This window comes from Delphinus delphis, chromosome 17 (genome assembly GCF_949987515.2).
Source record: "Delphinus delphis chromosome 17, mDelDel1.2, whole genome shotgun sequence".
Taxonomy (NCBI): Eukaryota; Metazoa; Chordata; class Mammalia; order Artiodactyla; family Delphinidae; genus Delphinus; species Delphinus delphis.
In genome coordinates this window covers 27,800,372-27,822,504 of record NC_082699.1, presented here as the reverse complement: position 1 = coordinate 27,822,504, position 22,133 = coordinate 27,800,372, and the positions used below count along the sequence as shown (strand labels likewise).

The 22,133-nt window shown below is 37.0% G+C and overlaps 1 protein-coding gene across 4 annotated transcripts in view; it reads right to left on the bottom strand.

Annotated features, from left to right (window-relative positions):
• The window catches only part of RALYL (RALY RNA binding protein like), an 831,637-nt gene that overhangs the window by 40,931 nt on the left and 768,573 nt on the right, over positions 1-22,133 (bottom strand). For 3 of the 4 annotated variants that reach the window (XM_059994834.1, XM_059994831.1, XM_059994833.1), the window contains one exon: positions 14,329-14,501. The exons of the other annotated variant lie outside the window; for it this stretch is intronic. In XM_059994834.1, the coding sequence (XP_059850817.1) occupies positions 14,329-14,501 (173 nt within the window). The remainder of the gene's footprint in view (positions 1-14,328; positions 14,502-22,133) is intronic. 4 annotated transcript variants of the gene reach the window in all.

Below are 22,133 nucleotides of genomic sequence, written 5' to 3'. Positions count from 1 at the left end.
CTAGGGGCAGGACAGGAATAAAGAAGGAGATGTAGAGATTGGACTTGAGGACATGGGAAGGGGGAAGGGTAAGTTGGGATGAAGTGAGAGAGTGGCAGGGACTAATATATACTACCAAGTGTAAAATAGAAAGCTAGTGGGAAGCAGCCGCACAGCACAGGGAGATCAGCTCGGTGCTTTGTGACCACCTAGAGGGGTGGGTTAGGGAGGGTGGGAGGGAGACGCAAGTGAGAGGAGATATGGGGATATAGGTATATGTATAGCTGATTCAGTTTGTTATAATGCAGAAACTATCACACCATTGTTAAGCAATTATACTCCAATAAAATTGTTGTTAAGAAAAATAAAAACCGGGAGCCAGATCACATGAGCTGCAGAGCAAATCTATAGCAAAAACTAAAATAAAAGCCATATATCACCACAGGCTACTGTTAGCATTATCTTTATTAAAAAATTCATAAAAGCACTTGAAAAGGCATCCTTTTGAATTGAATAAGCCAGCATGTATAAAATCAAAGAAAATTTTAACAAGATGAAAGCAAAGTATGATTCTTCTCAGAATATTATATTTGTTTCCTGAAGGCTTTCTTGTCAAATAAGAAGTGCTTTTAAACCAATCTGACTCTCTAGAGACTTTAAAGACAAAGTTCCATATGAAAGATTATGTTGCTAGAAATTTTGTAATGTTTTATTGAAAGCTTCACTTGCAAAATGAGATGATAATGATAATCTCAATAAGGTTAACAATAGTTGCAATTTGCTTCTTAAGTTGTGTTAGAGACTTTGTTAAGTGCAGTTCATGAATTATCTCATTTAATTCTTACTAGAGCCCTATGAGGGGGCGTTATTATTCCAATATCATGGATAACAATACAGAGGCTGAAAAAAGTTAAATAATGTATTGAAGGCCAGTAGTCAAAACTATTTCTATGGAGTGTTGCCAGGTCAATGACAGGAAGTTCAGCTGAATTTGAATTTCAGATAAATGATAAATAAATAAATAAATAAATAAATATATATATATATTGTTAGAAGTATGTCCCATGGAATATTAGGGAGATGATTATATTAGAAATTAATTCATTTTTTATCTGAAAATCAAATTTAACTGGTGTCTTGTGTTTTTATTTGCCAGATCTGGAAACTCTACTTCTATCTCACTCCAGAAAAATTTGCATAAGACCACTAGGTTACACTGCATCCCAATCCTCTGTTATGTACAGGCAATTCCTGATTTACTTACTTGAAATTTATGGGATAAATTTCAAGCATCTAGCACAGCATCAAGACCCTTTATGATTTGGACTCCACTTTCCTGATCTCCACATTCAGGGCTGCATCAAATGCCAAGGTTCTGAGGCAGGAGCTGAATGGTGTGTGTCTGGAGGCCAGTGTAGCTGTCGTGGGCTGAGTGAGAGAGAACTCAGAGCCACATCAGAGAGCGGACAGGGACCAGATAACACAGGCCTTTGGAGATCACTGTAAGGACACATGTTTCTACTTTGAGTGAGGTGGGCAGCTATTGGTGAATTTAAAATGGAATGACCTGGCTTAAGTTTTAACAGGACAAAATTGGTTGCCTCTTGGAGAGCAATGTGAGAGGGACAAGGGTGGAAGCAGGGAGGGGTTGCAAATATCAGGCAACAGCTAAAGAGGCTGCTTTTCTTGAGCTGTTGGGCTTCAAGGATTTTGTGGGTTCAGGATGCAAGCTCTGGATGACAACTTCTAACTTAGAGCTAGAGAGAGGGGAATCATTCTTCAAGTTTTAGTTTGGAACCTGGTGTGGCTTCACATTGAGAGATGAAAGGAACCTGTTCCAGGTGAACCTTGTGGATATTGCATCTTTAGGTGCAGAAGAGGCAGCCCTACTGGCATAGAGCAATGTTCTGTCACAAAAGGCAGAAGCAAAGGCTGCAGCAAAACTGTACCCTCAAGGGGAGAGCAGGTGGTGGGCAGGCAGCTGGAGCACATAATCAGACATGATCCTGCACACAGCTGAGACACTTCCTGGAACCTCCCAGAAACAACTGGGAGAGACAGGGGGTGGCCAGGTACTGCAACTATGCAAGAGTTCCTATGATGCTGTTAGACTTTAATTTAACTATGACCTAATTTATACCTACATAGGCATGGAAGCATTAGGGTTAGCAAAATTAAACGAGTGAATTTAAAGAACAAACCACAAACACTTAGCAAATTTTAACTGTCTACTTTGTGCTAGGCGTGTGCTTCTTGGATATTACCTCATTTACTTTTCACAACAATCCCAGATCAGGCATATATTATCATCAATCCCTTTTTACTGATGAAAGACATAGATAACTAGCTTGCACAAAGTCATGGAGATTTGAACTGCTTCTGTCAGAAATTCAAATTTAACTGACTGCAGACAGAGTTCATGTTTTTAACAACTAAGCCATTTAGCCTCCTGAGGAAAATAAAGTTCACCCTAATGAGCTAAGCAGAGTTCTTTAGCAAAAATAAAAATGATTGAAATCATGGGAGATGCCAAAAGAAATAGTCTGAAATTCACTCTGACGAACATTTATTATAGAAGGATCAGAGCTCCCAAAGAGGCTGGATTCCAAGGTGGGAAGCCAGGGCAGCTATGTCAGCCAATCACACCCTTTGCCTCAAAGTCTTAGCCATATCCTATTTCTGTTGAGAAGAGCTGGCCACTTAGCTGTCATGGCCTTGGCCATTTTTGCCTCAAAAGCATGTCACCCAGGCCAGGTCACTTGAAGGACACATGCACAATGATTGTTCATTCTATCCCTAACTCCATTTAAATTATGAATGGAGGCTTTCTTTATGTCCTTAGTATCTGTTTTCAGGAGGATAGGGAAGATAGCATATGATGGATTGACAGAGTTCAAGATGAAGGTTTTGAATACAGACCCAAATCAAACAGGTTAAGTAAACACTTTCTTGCTCCCTTGTGATATATACCTCTAACCAATTCAGTTGGCACTACCGTTGGGAATGTGTCTCCCAAGTTCTTTTTTGTCCTCTAGCTAGTTTAGTCCATATGGTGATATTAAAAAGAGATCAAAGCACAGTTGATATGGGGGAGCATCCAGGTGAAGGATTTCATTAGGAAAGAAACAAAAAGCTTCAAAGAGAAGGAAACATTTTCAGTCTAGCTCATGAAGGCCAAGAATATTGATCAGAATGCTTTACATATTCAAGATTTTCAGTGGTGTATCAGAAAGCCTGCTTTGAGTTCTCTTCAACTATAGCATTGGATTTGTGGTTCAGACCTTCCCCAATGTGCATAGCAATTCAAGAGTTTGTTAAGCCCAGGTGACTCACTGCTTAGTTGAATGTTTTGTTAAACGCTGAAAGATATATTACAATGTAGTAATGAGATTTCATGCCCAACTATTACACAATCCAGCTAGGTAATTCCACTGTGGATTCTTACTAGATTTGCCTGATTTGATTGCATGTAGTCAGCAAAAGTAATTACAAGTAGAATTCAAAACAACTCAAATTCTCTAATGCATTTAAATGCTAGGTCTGTCTATAGTTTCCTTTGGGAATTGACGTAGCTCTATAGTTTCAAACCTCAGCCTGGTAAAACTACAAATTCCTGAGCTCTTCCCCAGATAGTCAATATCAGCATTTTTAGCAAGCACCTTAGGGTCTTTGGATGTGAGTGCACCAAAAACTTTGCTTTGGAAAGCACTGACTAGCCTCTCAAAGGCTCCTGAACGTAGCTGACAGCTCATGATATCCTCAGGTGTACAGAGTCACCTTTCTCATTCATCTTTCCCCATACACCTGGGGAGAGTTCATTCACCCTTTTGAATTAGCAGAGCATTAAGCACTCACTTTTCTATAGAATTTCCATTTTTACACAGACTACTTCTTTGTGGATTACGTTATTTTATATAAAAGGAGATTACAATTTTGGTGGATATGGAAAAAGTAAAAGAGCTTGAAAGGTAAATGTCTTGTGAAGTTTTTAGTAGTTTTATCAAAAAATCTATTTATCTATCTGCCTATCTATTGATCCATCGACCCACCCACCCACCACCTACCTAATATGAAATATCTAATGTATTTTGGATATTAAATATACTTTATGTGATTCCCCATTTGTAAATTACATCTTTCATATTGGTCTTATCATAATAGAGGGCTTTGTATGTTTTGTCTGTAGCTTTTATCCTCAGGTAACTGATAGCCTTCTTTTTTTATTTTATTTTATTTTTTTGCAATTATTCCTTTTTATTTACTTTTTTTAAAAAATAAATAATTAATTATTTTATACAGCAGGTTCTTTCTTATTAGTCATCCATTTTATACACATTAGTGTATACATGTCAATCCCAATCTCCCAATTCATCCCACCACCACCAACCCCTGCTGCTTTCCCCCCTTGGTGTCTGTAAGTTTGTTCTCTACATCTGTGTCTCAATTTCTGCCCTGCAAACTGGTTCATCTGTACCATTTTTCTAGGTTCCACATATATGCGTTAATATACAATATTTGTTTTTCTCTTTCGGACTTACTTCACTCTGTATGACAATCTTTAGGTCCATCCACGTCTCTAAAAATGACCCAATTCTGTTCCTTTTTATGGCTGTGTAATATTCCATTGTATATATGTACCACATATTCTTTATCCATTTGTCTGTTGATGGGCATTTAGGTTGCTTCCATGACCTGGTTGTTGTAAATGGTGCTGCAATGAACATTGGGGTCATGTGTCTTTTTGAATTATGGTTTTCTCTGGGTATATGCCCAGTAGTGGGATTGTTGGGTCATATGGTAATTTTATTTTTAGTTCTTTAAGGAACCTCCATACTGTTCTCCATAGTGGCTGTATCAATTTACATTCCCAACAACAGTGCAAGAGGGTTCCCTTTTCTCCACACCCTCTCCAGCATTTGTTGTTTTTAGATATTCTGATGATGCCCATTCTAACTGATGTGAGGTGATACCTCATTGTAATTTTGATTTGCATTTCTCTAATAATTAGTGATGTTGAGCAGCTTTTCATGTGCTTCTTAGCCATGTGTATGGCTTCTTTGGAGAAATGTCTATTTAAGTCTGCTGCCTATTTTTGGATTGGGTTGTTTGTTTTTTTTAATATTGAGCTGCATGTGTTATTTATATATTTTGGAGTTTAATCCTTTGTCTGTTGATTCATTTGCAAATACTTTCTCCCTTTGAGGGTTGTCTCTCATCTTGCTTATAGTTTCCTTTGTTTTGCAAAAGCATTTTAAGTTTCATTAGGTCCCATTTGTTTATTTTTGTTTTTATTTCCATTTTACCCTAGGAGGTAAAAAAATCTCTTGCTGTGATTTATGTCAAAGAGTGTTTGTCCTATGTTTTCCTCTAAGAGTTTTATAGTGTCTGGTCTTATATTTAGGTCTCTAATTCATTTTGCGTTTATTTTTGTGTGAGGTGTTAGGCAGTGTCCTAATTTCATTCTTTTACATGTAGCTGTCCATTTTTCCCAGCACCACTTATTGAAGAGACTGTCTTCTCTCCATTGTATATCCTTGCCTCCGTTGTCAAAGATTAGCTGACCATAGGTGCGTGGGTTTATCTCTGGGCTTTTTGTCTTGTTCCACTGATCTATATTTCTGTTTTTGTGCCAGTACCATATTGTCTTGATTAGTGAAGTCTGTAGTATAGTCTGAAGTCAGGGAGTCTGATTCCTCCAGCTCCACTTTTTTTCCCTCAAGATTGCTTTGTCTATTCAGGGTCTTTTTTGTCTCCATACAAACTTTAAGATTTTTTTTCTAGTTCTGTAAAAAATGCCATTGGTAATTTGAAAGGGATTGCATTGAATCTGTAGATTGCTTTGGGTAGTATAGTCATTTTCACAACATTGATTCTTCCAATCCAAGGACAAGGTATATCTCTCCACCTGTTGGTATTATCTTTAATTTCTTTCATCAGTGCCCTATAGTTTCCTGCATACAGGTGTTTTGTCTCCCTAGGTAGGTTTATTCTGAGGTATTCTATTCTTTTTGTTGCAATGGTAAATGGCAGTGTTTCCTGAATTTCTCTTTCAGATTTTTCATCATTAGTGTATAGGAATGCAAGAGATTTCTGTGCATTAATTTTGTATCCTGCAAATTTACCAAATTCATTGAGTAGCTCTAGTAGTTTTCTGGTGGCATCTTTAGGATTCTCTATGTATAGTATCTTGTCATCTGCAAACAGTGACAGTTTTACTTCTTCTTTTCCAATTTGTATTCTTTTTATTTGTTTTCCTTCTCTGAATGCCGTGGCTAGGACTTCCAAAACTATGTTGAATAATAGTGGTGACAGTGGACATCCTTGTCTTCCTGATCTTAGAGGAAATGTTTTCAGTTTTTCACCATTGAGAATGATGATTGTTGTGGGTTTGTCATATATGGCCTTTATTATGTTGAGTTAGGTTCCCTCTATGCCCACTTTCTGGAGAGTTTTATCATAAATTGGTGTTGAATTTTATCAAAAGATTTTTCTTCATCTATTGAGTTTATCATCCAGTTTTTATTCTTCAATTTTTTAATATGGTGCATCACATTGATTGATTTGTATATATTGAAGAATCCTTGCATCCCTGGGATAAATCCCCCTTGATCATAGTGTATGATCCTTTTAATGTGTTGTTGGTTTCTGATTGCTAGTATTTTGTTGAGGATTTTTGCATCTATATTCATCAGTGATTTTGGTCTGTAATTTTCTTTTTTTTTGTAGTATCTTTGTCTGGTTTTGGTATCAGGGTGATGGTGGCCTCATAGAATGAGTTTGGGAGTGTTCCTTCCTCTGCAATTTTTTGGAAGAGTTTGAGAAGGATGGTGTTAGCTCTTCTCTAAATATTTGATAGAATTCACCTGTGAGGCCATCTGACTCTGGGCTTTTGTTTGTTTGAAGATTTTTAATCATAGTTTCAATTTCATTACTTGTGATTGGTCTGTTCATATTTTCTAATTCTTCCTGGTTCAGTCTTGGATGTTTATACTTTTCTAAGAATTTGTCCATTTCTTCCAAGTTGTCCATTTTATTGGCATAGAGTTGCTTGTAATAGTCTCTTAGGATGCTTTGTATTTCTGTGGTGTCTGTTGTAACTTCTCCTTTTTCATTTCTAATTTTATTGATTTGAGTCCTCTCATTCTTTTTCGTGATGAGTCATGCTAATGGTTTATCAGTTTTGTTTATCTTCTCAAAGAACCAGCTTTTAGTTTTATTGATCTTTGCTCTTGTTTTCTTTGTTTCTATTTCATTTATTTCTGCTCTGATCTTTATGATTTCTTTCCTTCTGCTAACTTTGGGTTTTGTTTGTTCTTCTTTCTCTAGTTCCTTTAGGTGTAAGGTTAGATTGTTTATTTGAGATATTTCTTGTTTCTTGAGGTAGGCTTGTATAGCTATAAACTTCCCTCTTAAAACTGCTTCTGTTGCATCCTATAGGTTTTGATTGTTGTGTTTTTATTGTCATTTGTCTCTAGGTATTTTTTAATTTCCTCTTTGATTTCTTCAGTGATCTCTCGGTTACTTAGTAATGTATTGTTTAGCCTCCATTTTTTTTTTATGATTTGTTCCCTATAATTGATTTCTAATATCATAGCATTGTGGTCAGAAAAGATGCTTGATATGATTTTAATTTTCTTAAATTTACTGAGCCTTGATTTGTGCCCCATGATGTGATCTATCCTGGAGAATGATCCATGCACACTTGAGAAGAAAGTGTAATCTGCTGTTTTTGGATGGAATGTCCTATAAATATCAATTAAATCTATGTGGTCTATTGTGTCATTTAAAGCTTGTGTTTCCTTATTATTTTTCTGTTTGGAGTGTAAGTGAAGTGTTAAATTCCCCCACTATTATTGTGTTACTGTCAATTTCCTCTTTTATAGCTGTTAGCAGTTGCCTTATGTATTGAGGTGCTCCTACGTTGGGTGCATATATATTTATAATTGTTATATCTTCTTCTTGGATTGATCTGTTGATCATTATGTAGTGTCCTTCCTTGTCTCATGTAACATTCTTTATTTTAAAGTCTATTTTATGTGATATGAGTATTACTACTCCAGCTTTCTTTTGATTTCCATTTGCATGGAATATCTTTTTTCATCCCCTCACTTTCAGTCTGTATGTGTCCCTAGGTCTGAAGTGGGTCTATTGCAGAGGGCATATATATGGGTCTTGTTTTTGTATCCATTCATCAAACCTGTGTTTTTTGGTTGGAGCATATAATCCATTCACTTTTAAGGTAATTATCGATATGTATGTTCCTATTACCATTTTCTTAACTGTTATGGGTTTGTTTTTGTAGGTCCTTTTCTCCTCTTGTGTTTCCCACTTAGAGAAGTTCCTTTAGCATTTGTTGTAGAGCTGGTTTGGTGGTGCTGAATTCTCTTAGCTTTTGCTTGTCTGTAAAGCTTTTGATTTCTCCATCGAATCTGAATGAGATCCTTGCCGGGTAGAGTAATCTTGGTTGTAGTTTCCTCCCTTTCATCACTTTAAGTATATCATGCTACTCCCTTCTGCCTTGTAGAGTTTCTGTTGAGGAAACAGCTGTTAATCTTATCGGAGTTCCATTGTATTTTATTTGTCATTTTTCCCTTGCTGGTTTCAATAATTTTTCTTTGCCTTTAATTTTAACCAGTTTAATTAATATGTGTCTCAGTGTGCTTGTCCTTGGCGGTATCCTGTATGGGACTCTGCACTTCCTGGACTTGGTTGGCTATTTCTTTTCCCATGTTAGGGAAATTTTCAATTATAATCTCTTCAAATATTTTCTCTGGTCCTTTCTCTCTCTCTTCTCTTTCTGGGACCCCTATAATGTGAATGTTGTTGTGTTTAATGTTGTCCCAGAGGTCTCTTAGGCTGTCTTCATTTCTTTTCATTCTTTCTTTCTTTATTCTGTTCTGCAGCAGTGAATTCCACCATTTTGTCTTCCAGGTCACTTATCCATTCTTCTGCCTCAGTTATTCTGCTATCAATTCCTTTTAGTGTATTTTTCATTTTGTTATTGTATTGTTCATCTCTGTTTGCTTGTTCTTTAATTCTTCTAGATCTTTGTTAAACATTTCTTTCATCTTCTCGATCTTTTCCTCCATTCTTTTTCCGAGGTCCTGTATCATCTTCACTATCATTATTCTGAATTCTTTTTCTGGAAGGTTGCCTATCTCACTTCATTTGGTTGTTTTTCTGGGGTTTTATCTTGTTCTTTCATCTGATAAATAGCCCTCTGCCTTTTCATCTTGTCTATCTTTCTGTGAATGTGGTTTTTGTTTCACAAGCTGCAGGATTGTAGTTCATCTTGCTTCTGCTGTCTGCTCTCTGGTGGATGAAGCTATCTAAGAGGCTTGTGTAATTTTCCTGATGGGAGGGACTGGTGGTGGGTACAGCTGGCTGTTGTTCTGTTGGTCAAAGCTCAGTAAAACTTTAATCCTTTTGTCTGCTGATTGGTGGGGCTGGGTTTCCTCTCTGTTCGTTGTTTGGCCTGAGACAATCCAACACTGGAGCCTACAGGGGCTAATGGTGGACTCTGGGTGGGCTCACTCCAAGGGCACTTCCCAGTACTTCTGCTGCCAGTGTCGTTGTCCTCATGGTGAGACAAAGCCAGCCCCCACCTCTGCAGGAGACTCACCAACCCTTGCAGGTAGGTCTGCTGCAGTTTCCTATGGGGTCACTGCTCTTTCCCTTGGGTCCCAATCACATACTACTTTGTGTGTGCCCTCCAAGAGTGGAGTCTCTGTTTCCCACATTCCTGTTAAAGTCCTGTAATCAAATCCTGGTAGCCTTCAGAGTCTGATTCTCTAGGAATTCCTCCTCCTGTTGCCAAACCCCCATGTTCCAAAGCCTGACGTGGGGCTCAGAACATTCACTCCAGTTGGTGGACTTCTGTGGTGTAAGTGTTCTCCAGTTTGTGAGTCACCTACCCAGCAGTTATGGGATTTGATTTTATTGTGATTGTGCCCCTCCTACCATCTCATTGTGGCTTGTCCTTTGTCTTTGGATGTGGGATATCATTTTTGGTGAGTTCCAGTGTCTTCCTGTCAATGATTGTTCAGCAGTTAGTTGTGATTTGGGTGTTTTTGCAAGAAGGAGTGAGAGCACGTCCTTCTACTCTGCCATTTTGAAACAAGTTGAGTTCTTGATAGCCTTTTTGGTGGAAGAAATATGATTTCCTTCTTTATTCCCATAGCAAAAATCTCATTAGTGGTCAATCAATAAATATTTGCTAATAGATTTATTCAGAAATGAGTATGGTAACAGTTTAATAGTGTATGTATAATGCATCAATATAGAGTTCAATTTTAAATATATTCAAGTCTTAATTGATAGGCACTAATGAAATATATAGGCATAGATTATTATAGAATCACAGATTTCTAGCCCTGGTTTGCTTCTTATAAATTATGAAGTCCAAATACATGAGGAAATCAGTCTTCTCTAAGGCACTAAGCTACTTGAGAAAAAGAACCATTTACTTAAACATTTCATTTTACACATAGAGCAATAGTTTTAGTTATCTGTACAATTTTTGTAGCATCTGATTCACACAGTAGGCACCTGAACGTTAGTTGAATGGATTGCTTAATGGAAATCGATTTCACTAACTGGATATTTAGATCTAGGCAATATATGGAGCAGCTTCCCGCATGCTCCACAAGGGGTGCCACCACTTATGGCTGTCCCATTATCACATTTTGCTGGATCTCCTTTGCTTCAGATACAAGTCTTGTTTCCCATTCATTTCAGATTTTCTTTGAGCAGCTGACTGAGCACGTGGATGCCAGTTCTTCCTTTTGGTTGCTACTGTATGTGCTAAAGGCCTAATTATACTGTATCCTTGCCGAATCTGTAATCATACCCACTCTTCAAAAAGAGAAGATTTGTGTTTTTAATTTCCTTTTCAGGAACCAAGGATGATTTTGTTCATGTGGTCTGGAAAAGAGAAAATAGTAGACACCAGAACAGGGAATTTTCTCTTGGCCAATCACTGGGAGGGACTCCCCTGTCTCCATTTAGACTGCAGGGACTGAGTACTACACTCACCCTCACTCATTGTTTTCCAAGTTTTAGAAATGAAATGAGATACTAGAGATAGTATCCTTACCTCCAATTAGCTAAACCCCCAATTATAATGCTGGAGTTGAGGGAGAAAACCTGAGAACATTCAGGCAGAAATAGTTCTGATCAGTTACTTTCTGTGTGTTTAGAACATAAACCAAACACCATGGTTTGGTTTTGTTCCCTTGGCTGCATGCTCAACCCTTGCTCTTTCAGACATGGTGTTCCTGGAACACAGACTCACTCAGAGGAAAGATCAAACAAAATGGATTTTAGAAATTTCTGACCTAACCTTACTATTTTGTAGATAAGAAAGTTGAGACTCAGAGAAGTTATGTTTAAGGTGAATCGATTGGATTGGATAGTGACAGATCTGGGACTAAAATGGGCCTTGCTATCTCTTTCATGCCAGCTGACTTTTCATAGCTGTCTTACCCTTGTACTTCTATCTGATATTTGGAGTGATTTCATGCACATGTAGATGAGCTATCTTACATCTGAGCCTCTCAGTTCCTTGAATTCTTCATATGCAGTGACTTTTCTTATGATCCCACTTCCATCCCCCCCTCCCATGGATTTTCTCATCACCTGTCACTCCTCTGAAATATCTCAGTCTCTGAGTACAACAATTGCTTTTCTCTTATTCATTTCCTTTCCTTTCCTCTGGTCCTTAATGGTATAAGGATTTCTATTCCCTTCGTGCCTCTGTTTTCTCCTTCTCAGCCCCCTTCTATGTTCCCCTCCTTCCCTGATCAACAGTGGTTCTCAAAGAGAACCCCAGCCTGGCTGCATCAGCATGACTTGGGAACCCATTAGAAACGTGAATTCCCAGACACACTCAGCATACTGAATCCGAAACTCTTGGAATGGGACAGCAATATGTGTTTTAACCATCTGGAATGGGAATTAACAAACTCCAGGTTATTCTGATGCACCTTAAAGTTTGCAAACTACTACCCTTTAATTCTTGGTCTCTAGCCTCAGCTGGCTGTGGACACTAACCGTCAATCTTTATGTTTTCCAAATTAGTGATGTTCTATGTTTTCCATACTCGCTTCTTCAAATCTTCACCTTTCTCCTTAAATATGTGACAATGCCAATCTCTCCTCACTCTCCAGAGATTATCACCCTCTGACTTACAGTTCATGCTTGAATTCCCTCAAGCACCTGCCACCAAATCCTCAGGCTTACTACAGTTTGTTGCAATGAAAGAGTGTCCCTCTTCACGTCGAAGGTCAGCCTATACATACAACTGTGTCCTAAATCCCTTTCCCGTCAGCACTGGGGACTTTCTTTCTCCTCAGCAAGTTCTCTCTCTCTCTCTCCTGGCATCTTCCACCCAATTTCAATTTAAATTCATGCACTTAGGGATTTTGATTCTAAGTGTGATAAAAGCACTGTAGGGTTTTAAGCAAGGGAGTAGCATTATCTGGTATACAGTTTAAAAAGATTTTTATCCCTTTATGTGGAGAATGGATTGAATGGGCTGAAGCAAAAAAGTCAGTTTAGCTGTAGTGGAGATGTAACTAGCTTTGGGCTATGATTTGGAGGTAGAATGTATGGGGGAAGGTGGAGCGAATCAAAGGTAATCGTCGTCTTTTTGGTTTTTAACAACTGTGTGGATAATGATGCTGTTTACCAGAAAGAGGAAGGCTGGAAAGTAATAAGATGGCTGGAAATAATCAAGAATGTTTCTGGCATGTTAGGTTTCAATTGTTTATTGAACATTTATGAGGAGAGAGGCATCTACTTGAGATTAGAATTCCAGGAAGAGATGAAAAGTAGAAATATAGATTTAGGAATCTTTGGCCTATAAATAATACTCAAAGCTCTGGTATTTGATGAAGTTACCTTGTGAAAGTGTGTATAAAGAGAAGGTGGCCCATGACAAAGTCCTGGGCTATTCCATTATTTAGTGGGAATATGGAGGGAAAGTTTCTAGCACGGGTGAATGAGAATGAACAACTAGTATTCTGAGAAATTCTCCTAAGCAGTTTTCAGCCAAATTCTGCTGACAGGTTAATTAAAATAAGAACGGAGAGGCAACCATTGGTAATGGCAACATGGAGGCCTCCAGAGATCTCAACAAAAGCAGTCACAATGAGACGGTGACAGCAAAAGTCTGATTGGAATGGCTTGGGGAACTTATGCTGTTGGATTAAAGTCCTGCCTAAGGAGAAGCTGAGAAACTTGTTAGTCTTTCATTCTAGTCCCTGCTCAACAGACTCTAGATCTAAAAATAGGTACTCAAGTCCTTCAAACTGATACAGACTTTTGTAAAAATAAGGGTGGTTGTTAAAGGCTCATATCTGAAAAGTTTAAATAAAGGTACCATGTAATTTAAACAGCTGGAATGTTAAAAATCAATATAGGATTCCATAAATGAAACTAGGGATAGGTTAGTTACCATGCCAAAATAACAACCACGACAAAATCAGTTAAATAACAGTAGGTAATAAAACAAATTGGAATCTGATATTACCTAGGATAAGTCAAGTTTAATGCAATCAGTCCATAGATACTTGAGAGCTGGCAACACACACACACATACACACACATTTGCCTTATTCTTATTAGTCAGTCCCTTTATGATAGTATATTTAATTTCATGGCTGATAAAATATGAGGAGTAGCATTCTCATCAGCATATATTTACCAAGTCCCTGGTGTGTTTATACAGGAAAGAACATCTGGAAATGACCAGTATAATGATTACAACATTGGGGAAAACAAAACATGTAAAGAATCAAGTCTCAGTCAAATCCGCAACTCATAAAAACTGGTTATCAAGCAGCACAGGCACTGAAGATGATAAACTGGCTATACACCGAAGGATCATTGTAGTGAGCAGAGTGTAAAAAGGGCTGTTGGCCTTATAACTAATATAATTATCATCAGTGAGTGACACTACTAAATAAGAGGGGAACCATGTATTGTTCAGTAAATTGTTGTTTTGTTACCAGGATATTATACCCACGTACAGTTCATGTGTAACTGCACAAACACAAGATTCCTTTCATGATGAAGCATTTGAGAAAGAGAATCTTTCATATGAGGCTGTAAATATACCTAATCTCATATATAATATTCCTGTTCATTCATTTATTCCCTCATATTTTAAATTAGCAAAAATATATTGAGCACTTATTATGTGCAAAGCACTGCCTGAGTTTGCCTTAAATATGTGCATGTAAGAAAGAAATAAGCCCCCAATAATTAATCTATATTTTAGAATGAATGAGTCGCTGACATGCTGGTACTATTACCAAAGGGTGTGGACACCAAATGTTTAGTTCCTACCAGCTCATGACCCCCATCTTCATCGAAGTCCTCCTCTATCCCATCAGTCATCTCTTCTCCATCGGCATCTGGCCCTCCTTCAGCAGGCTCCTCTGTAGAGTGATCTGCATTCTCTGACACACATTCATCTTGGATCAGCTCTATACTCTCTTCCAATTTCTTCTTCTGAGCTTCTGGTGGAGGGGGGAAAAAGCAAATGACTACTACTTTGGGTTGCTCATGAGCCATTTGGATAAACCATGAAAAAACAGTCTATGAATGGGTAAACTCTGTACTATTGTGTGAGGAAGATGAAGTAAATTATGTTAAGGTTGAATTTATTCAGTCATGTAACTTATGTTCATATCTCTGTGTATTTACATGTAAGCATATTATTTTTTAACAAAATTAGCAAAAAAATTGGGGAATGCCGATGGTACTTGTATATAAGGAAACAAAGATTTACATAAACAGATTGATCTTTCTGGTTATATATAGTTCTTTCTGATAAGGATGTCCTCTCTAAGGAGAAAATACAGCAAAAAAAAAAAAAAAAAAGAAAATCAGATAAAACGTAGAATGTGTTCACTCAAGGAAGGAGGATGAAGAATGCTCTCACTGACAAGTTCAAACTTAAGTGAAGAAGACAAAAACTCACTGAGGAAAAAAGTACAAAAGCAGATATGTTGGCCGTCAACAACATGTTCATGTGAACAATCCTTTGATATTTTACTCTAAATTCTGTTGGTAGATGTGGTTAACCACAAGGGTTAAGAATAAAATTCTGGTGTAAGAGAGCCCGTGTTCAATGTCGAGCTTCATCATTTACAAACTTTGTGACGCTGAAATGATAAACACTCCTTGTGCCTCAGTTTTCTCATCCACGCAATCAGGATAGAGAGATTTTAACTTTCAGGGCCTGGAGTAGTAAATCAAAGTGTTTAGTTTAGTGATTTGCAAATAGTAAGTGCTCAACAAATGAAGCTACATTCTACATTAATGGAATTCCCTCTAATGCCAGGGTGTGTGCATTTCGTTCACAGAAATGTGCCCAAATGGGAATTATGCTGACAACATAATAATTATTTCCCCTAGTGGTTGGTTTTCTTCTCTTGTGAAAATACCAAGAAGCACTGGGTATTGAATAAATGAGATTATCTTATGTACCTCCTTCTCTTATTGCCATGTGTACATGACTATGTCAAAAGCTATGTGCTTTTCACACTCATTTTGATTATTATTATTTTATCAGATGATTATCCCATTATTCGAGTTTTAAAAGATGTTGCACTTTGAGTTTATTTATTTATATTTTACAGCAATAAGGAAAGTTTACAGAGACAAAATATTTTGGGGTATTCATTCTTGGTAGTTTTTGTAATGTGAGTTAAAAGGAAAATAAGCATTTTTATATACATTTTGACTCAGCATAAATCGTTTCAAACATAACTAATATGTAAATCAATAAATGGATAAACATTATGTGTAAGTAAGAAGATATCCTCTCCTATAAATTGTTTAAAATTGTAGTAATAGTTACTTATATAAATACAGGCATAACTCCAAGGAGATATTGCGGGTTCAGGGTTCAGTTCCAGACCAGTTTTTTTCTGTTCTTTGCTGTACACCTGAAACTAACACAATATTGTAAATCAACTATATTTTAATTAAAAAAAAAAAGCTGTGATGGGCAGACTAGTGAGAGCACTGAAAAGTTTGGAATCCTCTGATATTAATCATGCCTTATGCTCCACCTTGTTGCCTCTGTATCACTGATCCTGGAAGACACATGGATTTGGCTACTGTAGTGTGATCTTCCACTCTTTCTCCTAAAAGAGGTTTTTGTACTTATCACGTGACCCCCTCACTTCTAGCCGCTCTGGGTCACTATGTTGGTGGTTCAAATGCCCTGACTCTCAAGTCCTGGTGTTGGTATTTTAAGAAAGAAAAAGGAATGAAGGTCTGGGATTGGATAATTATTATTCTATAAAACATGTCCCTAATATTACAACTTTTCCTAAAGTCAAACTTTCTCAATTTTAAGTCATTGTGTTTATTCTTTTGTTATAACACACAAATGGGCTTCTGGTTAAAATTCACATTATATTGGAAATTCATTTGGTCTGGCATACCTATTTCTTCTCTAATGACTTCAGAAATATATGTTCTCTAAGAACCGTCACTTTTTGATGTTGAAAGTTATATTGTTTCTTTCTTTCTTTTTTCTCTAGAAAATCTCTGGTCCAAAAGGTGTAATGGATTTTCAGAGAATATATGTAGGACCAGATCTCGGAGTTGTATAGTCCTCATTTGGCTTTGTGTAACAATTTGATTCAGTTATCTTTGGAATCCAAGTTGACTTTCTTGATCTTCTTAGTTGAATACAATCCCTCCTCTTTTCATCAACCAAAATGTGTATCAGATAGTTCTGTTGTTGTCTTCTCCTTTTCTCATTAGTGTTTAAGCTTTCTTGAAACTTGAGCTATTGCCTCAAAAGGTCATTATCACACTCTAAGGGGATAATAAAGATATCAATCTTTTATAAAGTGAAAAGTGCAATACTAGTCAGTTATCAAGAAATATTTTGATGTTCTCTGTACCCTTCATTGAATGCCTTATACAGAGAAGAGATAAGGTATTAGAGAGAATATAAGATTTGAGATCCACACTTTTGCTAATTACTAGTTCTATTAACTGTAATTTTCTTTTCTAAAAGATGAGCATAAAGATGATATCTTTCAGAAGGCTACAGTATGCTCAAATGAGGAAAAAGAGGTGAATGCATTTTTTAAACTATAAAGGGCACAAAAACATGTTCTCTTAAGAGGTTCTAAATAGTTCTTGAGTTGAATCTATATTGATTACTTGATTGCTATAGATAAGTTGTCCATATCAAAATAATTCATCACTACTGATCATTAAGAATCATATATTACAAAGACAATTTTGGCTTTGATGTGGTCCCTTAATTTCTGTTTAGACAGACATAGTGTTTTTTTTTTGTGGTACGCGGGCCCCTCACCGCTCCGGCCTCTCTCGCCGCAGAGCACAGGCTCCAGACGCGCAGGCCCAGCGGCCATGGCTCACGGGCCCAGCCGCCCCGCGGCATGTGGGATCTTCCCGGACCGGGGCACAAACCCGTGTCCCCTGCATCAGCAGGCGGACTCTCAACCACTGCGCCACCAGGGAAGCCCAGACATAGTGTTTTAAGTTACTCTGTTTTGTGTATTAATATACAACATACCTGTAATTCCTCTGATGACCTATTTCAAAGGCAGTTGTGTATTAATATAGTTCATTGCAAAAACATCCTATAACATCCTCATTCATCCATTCATTAATTAGAAAGCTAGCTGCATGGAAGACATTATCTGGGTTGAGAAAAAAAGCTTAATTATAATGGCAATTGATTCAAAGGAGTTTAACAGAAATACACTCAGTCTGTGCTTTAGTAATGTGGCCACCATAGATTTTTGTCATTATCTCAATGGGAAATGTTATAATCACTAAGCAGTGATAGGTTTCATGAAAAAAAAATCACACATGAAAGGATATCTTGTTTATAAAACTGTTGGTTCACAGTTTACCAAGCAGTTTTGATCCAGTTATTATCTTGTTGAAATAGAAAGAAACAAAGCAACTTGTTCTATTTTTATGAATAATTATCTAATTCTACTTCTATTAGAAATGAGTAGTTTATTAGTAGTTGTTAGTTTTTTAGTTTATTCTTAACTTCATAACAGTCTCTTTATCTGCATAATTCTTTTTCTACTTCTCACTTTTACTTTTTATTGTGAGTGCGTGTGTGCATGCACACGCACGCATGCATTTGTGTCTCTACTACTGAAGCTTCTTTGGGGCAGAAAACTTTTTATACGTTTTTGTATCCCTGGTGGCTCAGAGGCTTACATGTAAATTAAATATTTGTTGAATATATTCATGAATTTTTGTGGAACTAAAAAAACAAAAATAAATGTCTGGGTATCAAATTCTTTTCATAGAGTCACAGTGATTTTTGAATTTGGCACCATGGTAGCAAAAATACAAATTCAAAGAAACTAAAAGAAACCTCCTTGAAACATTCTACACAAGAGCCCCACACCACTAAGGCAAAATCAATCGTGAGGTATGAGAATTTCTGAAAGGAAAATTGTTCATGTTTATAACTGACAAGTCTCCAGGAGAAAAATAAACTATGAAGTCTTCAGGTGCTTGCAGGAGGAGGACTGCCTTTGAACAGTGGCATTATTTTGAGTCTTTGTTGACTTTTTAAGTCAGAGTGAGGGGCAACCACAACATTTCTTTTGTGAGAAAAGTGCGTTAATTTTAGATTTTTTTTTTTTGCGGTACGCGGTGTCTCTCACAGTTGTGGCCTCTCTCGCTGCGGAGCACAGGCTAGGGATGTGCAGGCCCAGCGGCCATGGCTCAGGGGTCTAGCCGCTCCGCGGCATGTGAGATCCTCCCAGACCGGGGCACGAACCCATGTCCCCTGCATCGGCAGGCGGACTCTCAACCACTGAGCCTCCAGGGAAGCCCCAGGGGAGTGTTTTGAATCTCTTCAGGAACCAGACAATTTTTTTTGAGGTTTTAATTATTTTAAATTAAAAATTATTTTTACTGAAATATAGTTGGTTTACAATGTTGTGTTAATTACTTCTGTGCAGCAAAATTATTCAATTATATATACATTCTATTTGTAACTATTCTTTTTCGTTATGGTTTATCATAGGATATTGAGCATAGTTCTCTGTGTTATACTGTAGGACCTTGTGTTGTCCATCCTATATATAAAAGCCTACATCTGCTAACTCCAGCCTCCCACTCCATCCCTTCCCCAACCCCCACCCCCTTGGCAACCACCAGTCTGTTCTCTATGTCCATGGTTCTGTTTCCATTTCCTAGATAGGTTCGTTTGTGTCATATTTTAGATTCCATGTATAAGTGATATCATATGGTATTTATCTTTCTCTTTCTGACTTCACTTAGTATGAGAATCTCTAGTTGCATCCATGTTGCTGTAAATGGCATTATTTCATTCTTTTTAAAGGCTGAGTAGTATTCCATTGTATATATGTACCACATCTTCTTTATCCATTCATCTGTTGATTGACATTTATGTTGTTTCCATGTCTTGGCTATTGCGAATAGTGCTGCTATGAACATAGCGGTACATATATCTCTCTGAAATATAGTTTTGTCTGATGTATGCCCAGGAGTGGGATTGCTGGATAATATGGTAATTCTATTTTTAGTTTTCTGAAGAACTTCCATACTGTTTTCCACAGTGGCTGCACCAACTTACATTCCCACCAACGTGTAGGAGGGAAGAACCAGACAATTTTAAATTCAAGAATGAAGAAATTTGCTTAGTTAAAAGCACATGTTCAAACTAAACAATGGCTATCAAAGGAAACGAAGTGCAAGTGACAGGTAAATACTTCTGTTTAAAGGAAAATGCCTCAGCCTTTAAAAAGCCCTAAAAGGAAAGAATTTGATATAAAATTTTAATCCTCATATTCAAATATTTTTTTCTGTACCTCTCATTTCTATTTCATCATGTATATATGATTTAGAAGGCAAGTTAGAATTGTTGGGATTTATGTTCAAAGCGTTTTTATTAAATTCACTTTGCTGTAGAGCTATTATCATTAATATAACTTTGAAAATTGGTTGAGTTGGCAATTAAGTTTTTTGACATACTGGCTTAATTGCTAGCTAATTGCTAGCTGTATTGTACTTAGCAGATGGTTAGAAAGGATGTTGATATAAAAACAGTCACATTATTCATCAGAGCCAGCTAGTAGCCTCAAACTATTGTTTTCATATTGCAGTATAAACTGTATTGTTTTAAAAAATTCTACAATACCTGTGTATAATATGAATTTAACTCAATGATTCCAGTAAATGCCATTTAGAAAGATGCACTTATTATGGCTGGTGTCACTAACAATGACATAAATGAGCATCGGGAAAGGTATGCAGGAAGAATGCCTTTAGATTAACATACCAGTTACATAAGTACACTCCTGGTGAAAAAGTCCTCAAAGTTGTTCACAAGAAGTATCCTCGATAGTTGAGGTGACCATAGATTCAATATAAATCACTTAAAAAATTACTGAGATATTGTGTTTATTTAAATCTCACAATAATTTTAAGGAATAGGCATTATTTTACCCATTTTATAAATTTTATAACGACCTTTCCAAATTTTATGCAGGTAGTAAGTTTTGGGACTAGGTCTCTAGTAGGATGTGAACCTAGTTCTGTTTGATTCCCAAGTCTGGGGCCTCGGATGTTTTAGTAGTGTAAATCTATTTGCCCCAAGGTAGATGAATTAGGGAGGAATTAGAAGTGTAAAGAACAGCTAAAAGTTCTTAAAAAAAATAAGGTGACTGCAATAGAGCAAGTGAGCGGGCTTGAGTATCAGCAGTACCACTGAGAAAATAGAAGGGATGGAGTAAAAAGATGCCAAAAGCCAGATTTTGCAATACTGGCTATAGTAGGAATGGAAGATGATATCAAGGTTGGCAATGTGATTGACAGGATTTATGTAATGGTGATGTGACAGAGGCAGGGTGCAGAGAGAAGAGTATATTTAGAGGAGAAAGAGTTCAATTTTTAAAGACTATGATTGAGTTGTTACTAAGAAAGCCTTAACATTCCCATCAGCTTGACTGCACTTTTGACAGACTCCATTCTGATTATGGGCCCTGACCTCCTTTTTCTTACAGCATTTACTTTAGAAACCTTGTGCCTGTAAATTCTTTCTATGCCCCTTTGAGTTGTATATCTTTTATAACCAGGCATGTCTTTTCAAGACCTGGAGGCTCCCCCTTTGACATGTAATCATCAGAAAAAGACAGGACTCCTGGCTCCCAGTCTCTGTGGGCCAGTAGGAGCCTAACTTCCATAGAGTCAATCAGCAAACATGGATGGCCTCATCATATTGATCAACCTCCCTACTAACATCCTCTAATACTTTTCAGTCAGCTCACTCTTGCATTTAAAAACCCTCCTACCTTTTGTTTTGGTAGAGCTGAGTTCAATTTCCATCCCCTATTACAATAGTTTTGACCTCTATTACAGTAGTCTTGAATGAAGTCTTCCTTGCCATTTTTAACAAGTGTCCAGTGACACTTATCTGAGGGATGGCAACTGGAGCTCTCCAGGAAGCAGTTGGAAAAGTTTTGATCCATTTGCTAGAGACAACTCAATCTCTTTTTTCCCCTGTAAATTGAGCTTCTTTAAAACATTTAATTTTTGTAGTTAAATATTTCTACAAGACTTTTTAATGAAAAACAGTAGTTTTCTCTTCCCATTTGCTTACCATTTCCAGCTCTTTAAGGGCTTTATACTCACTTAGCCGATTCTTTTAGATATGTGCCCTTATATTTCTAAATAGCATGTTTATTGTTTATATTGTTATTTCTTGATTAGTTTTATACACTATCTATTAACATCACCCTTGGGAAGCTGAGGATTCAGCTTACTTCCCATCCCCACTTACTTCCCATCTCCCTCAAGAGTTATATTGTAAATTGTATTAGATCAGTTTTCGGTTTTTACATAAATTTAAAAATGTAAATGCATTGGGCAGCTAACTTGTTAGTATATAATGAATAATTTATTCTTTCCCAAACAATATTTTACTTTCTTTGGAATTAAAAATTGCCTTAGGTTGTTTGTTTGTTTTAAACTTGGTACTTGTACTAAGTACATGTACTCCTTTCTATATGCTTAAACAAACTTACCTGTCCCTCCATCAGATGTGTAACTCTCATCTCAACCAATTCACTTCCCCAACTATTAGCCACTGAATCCATTTC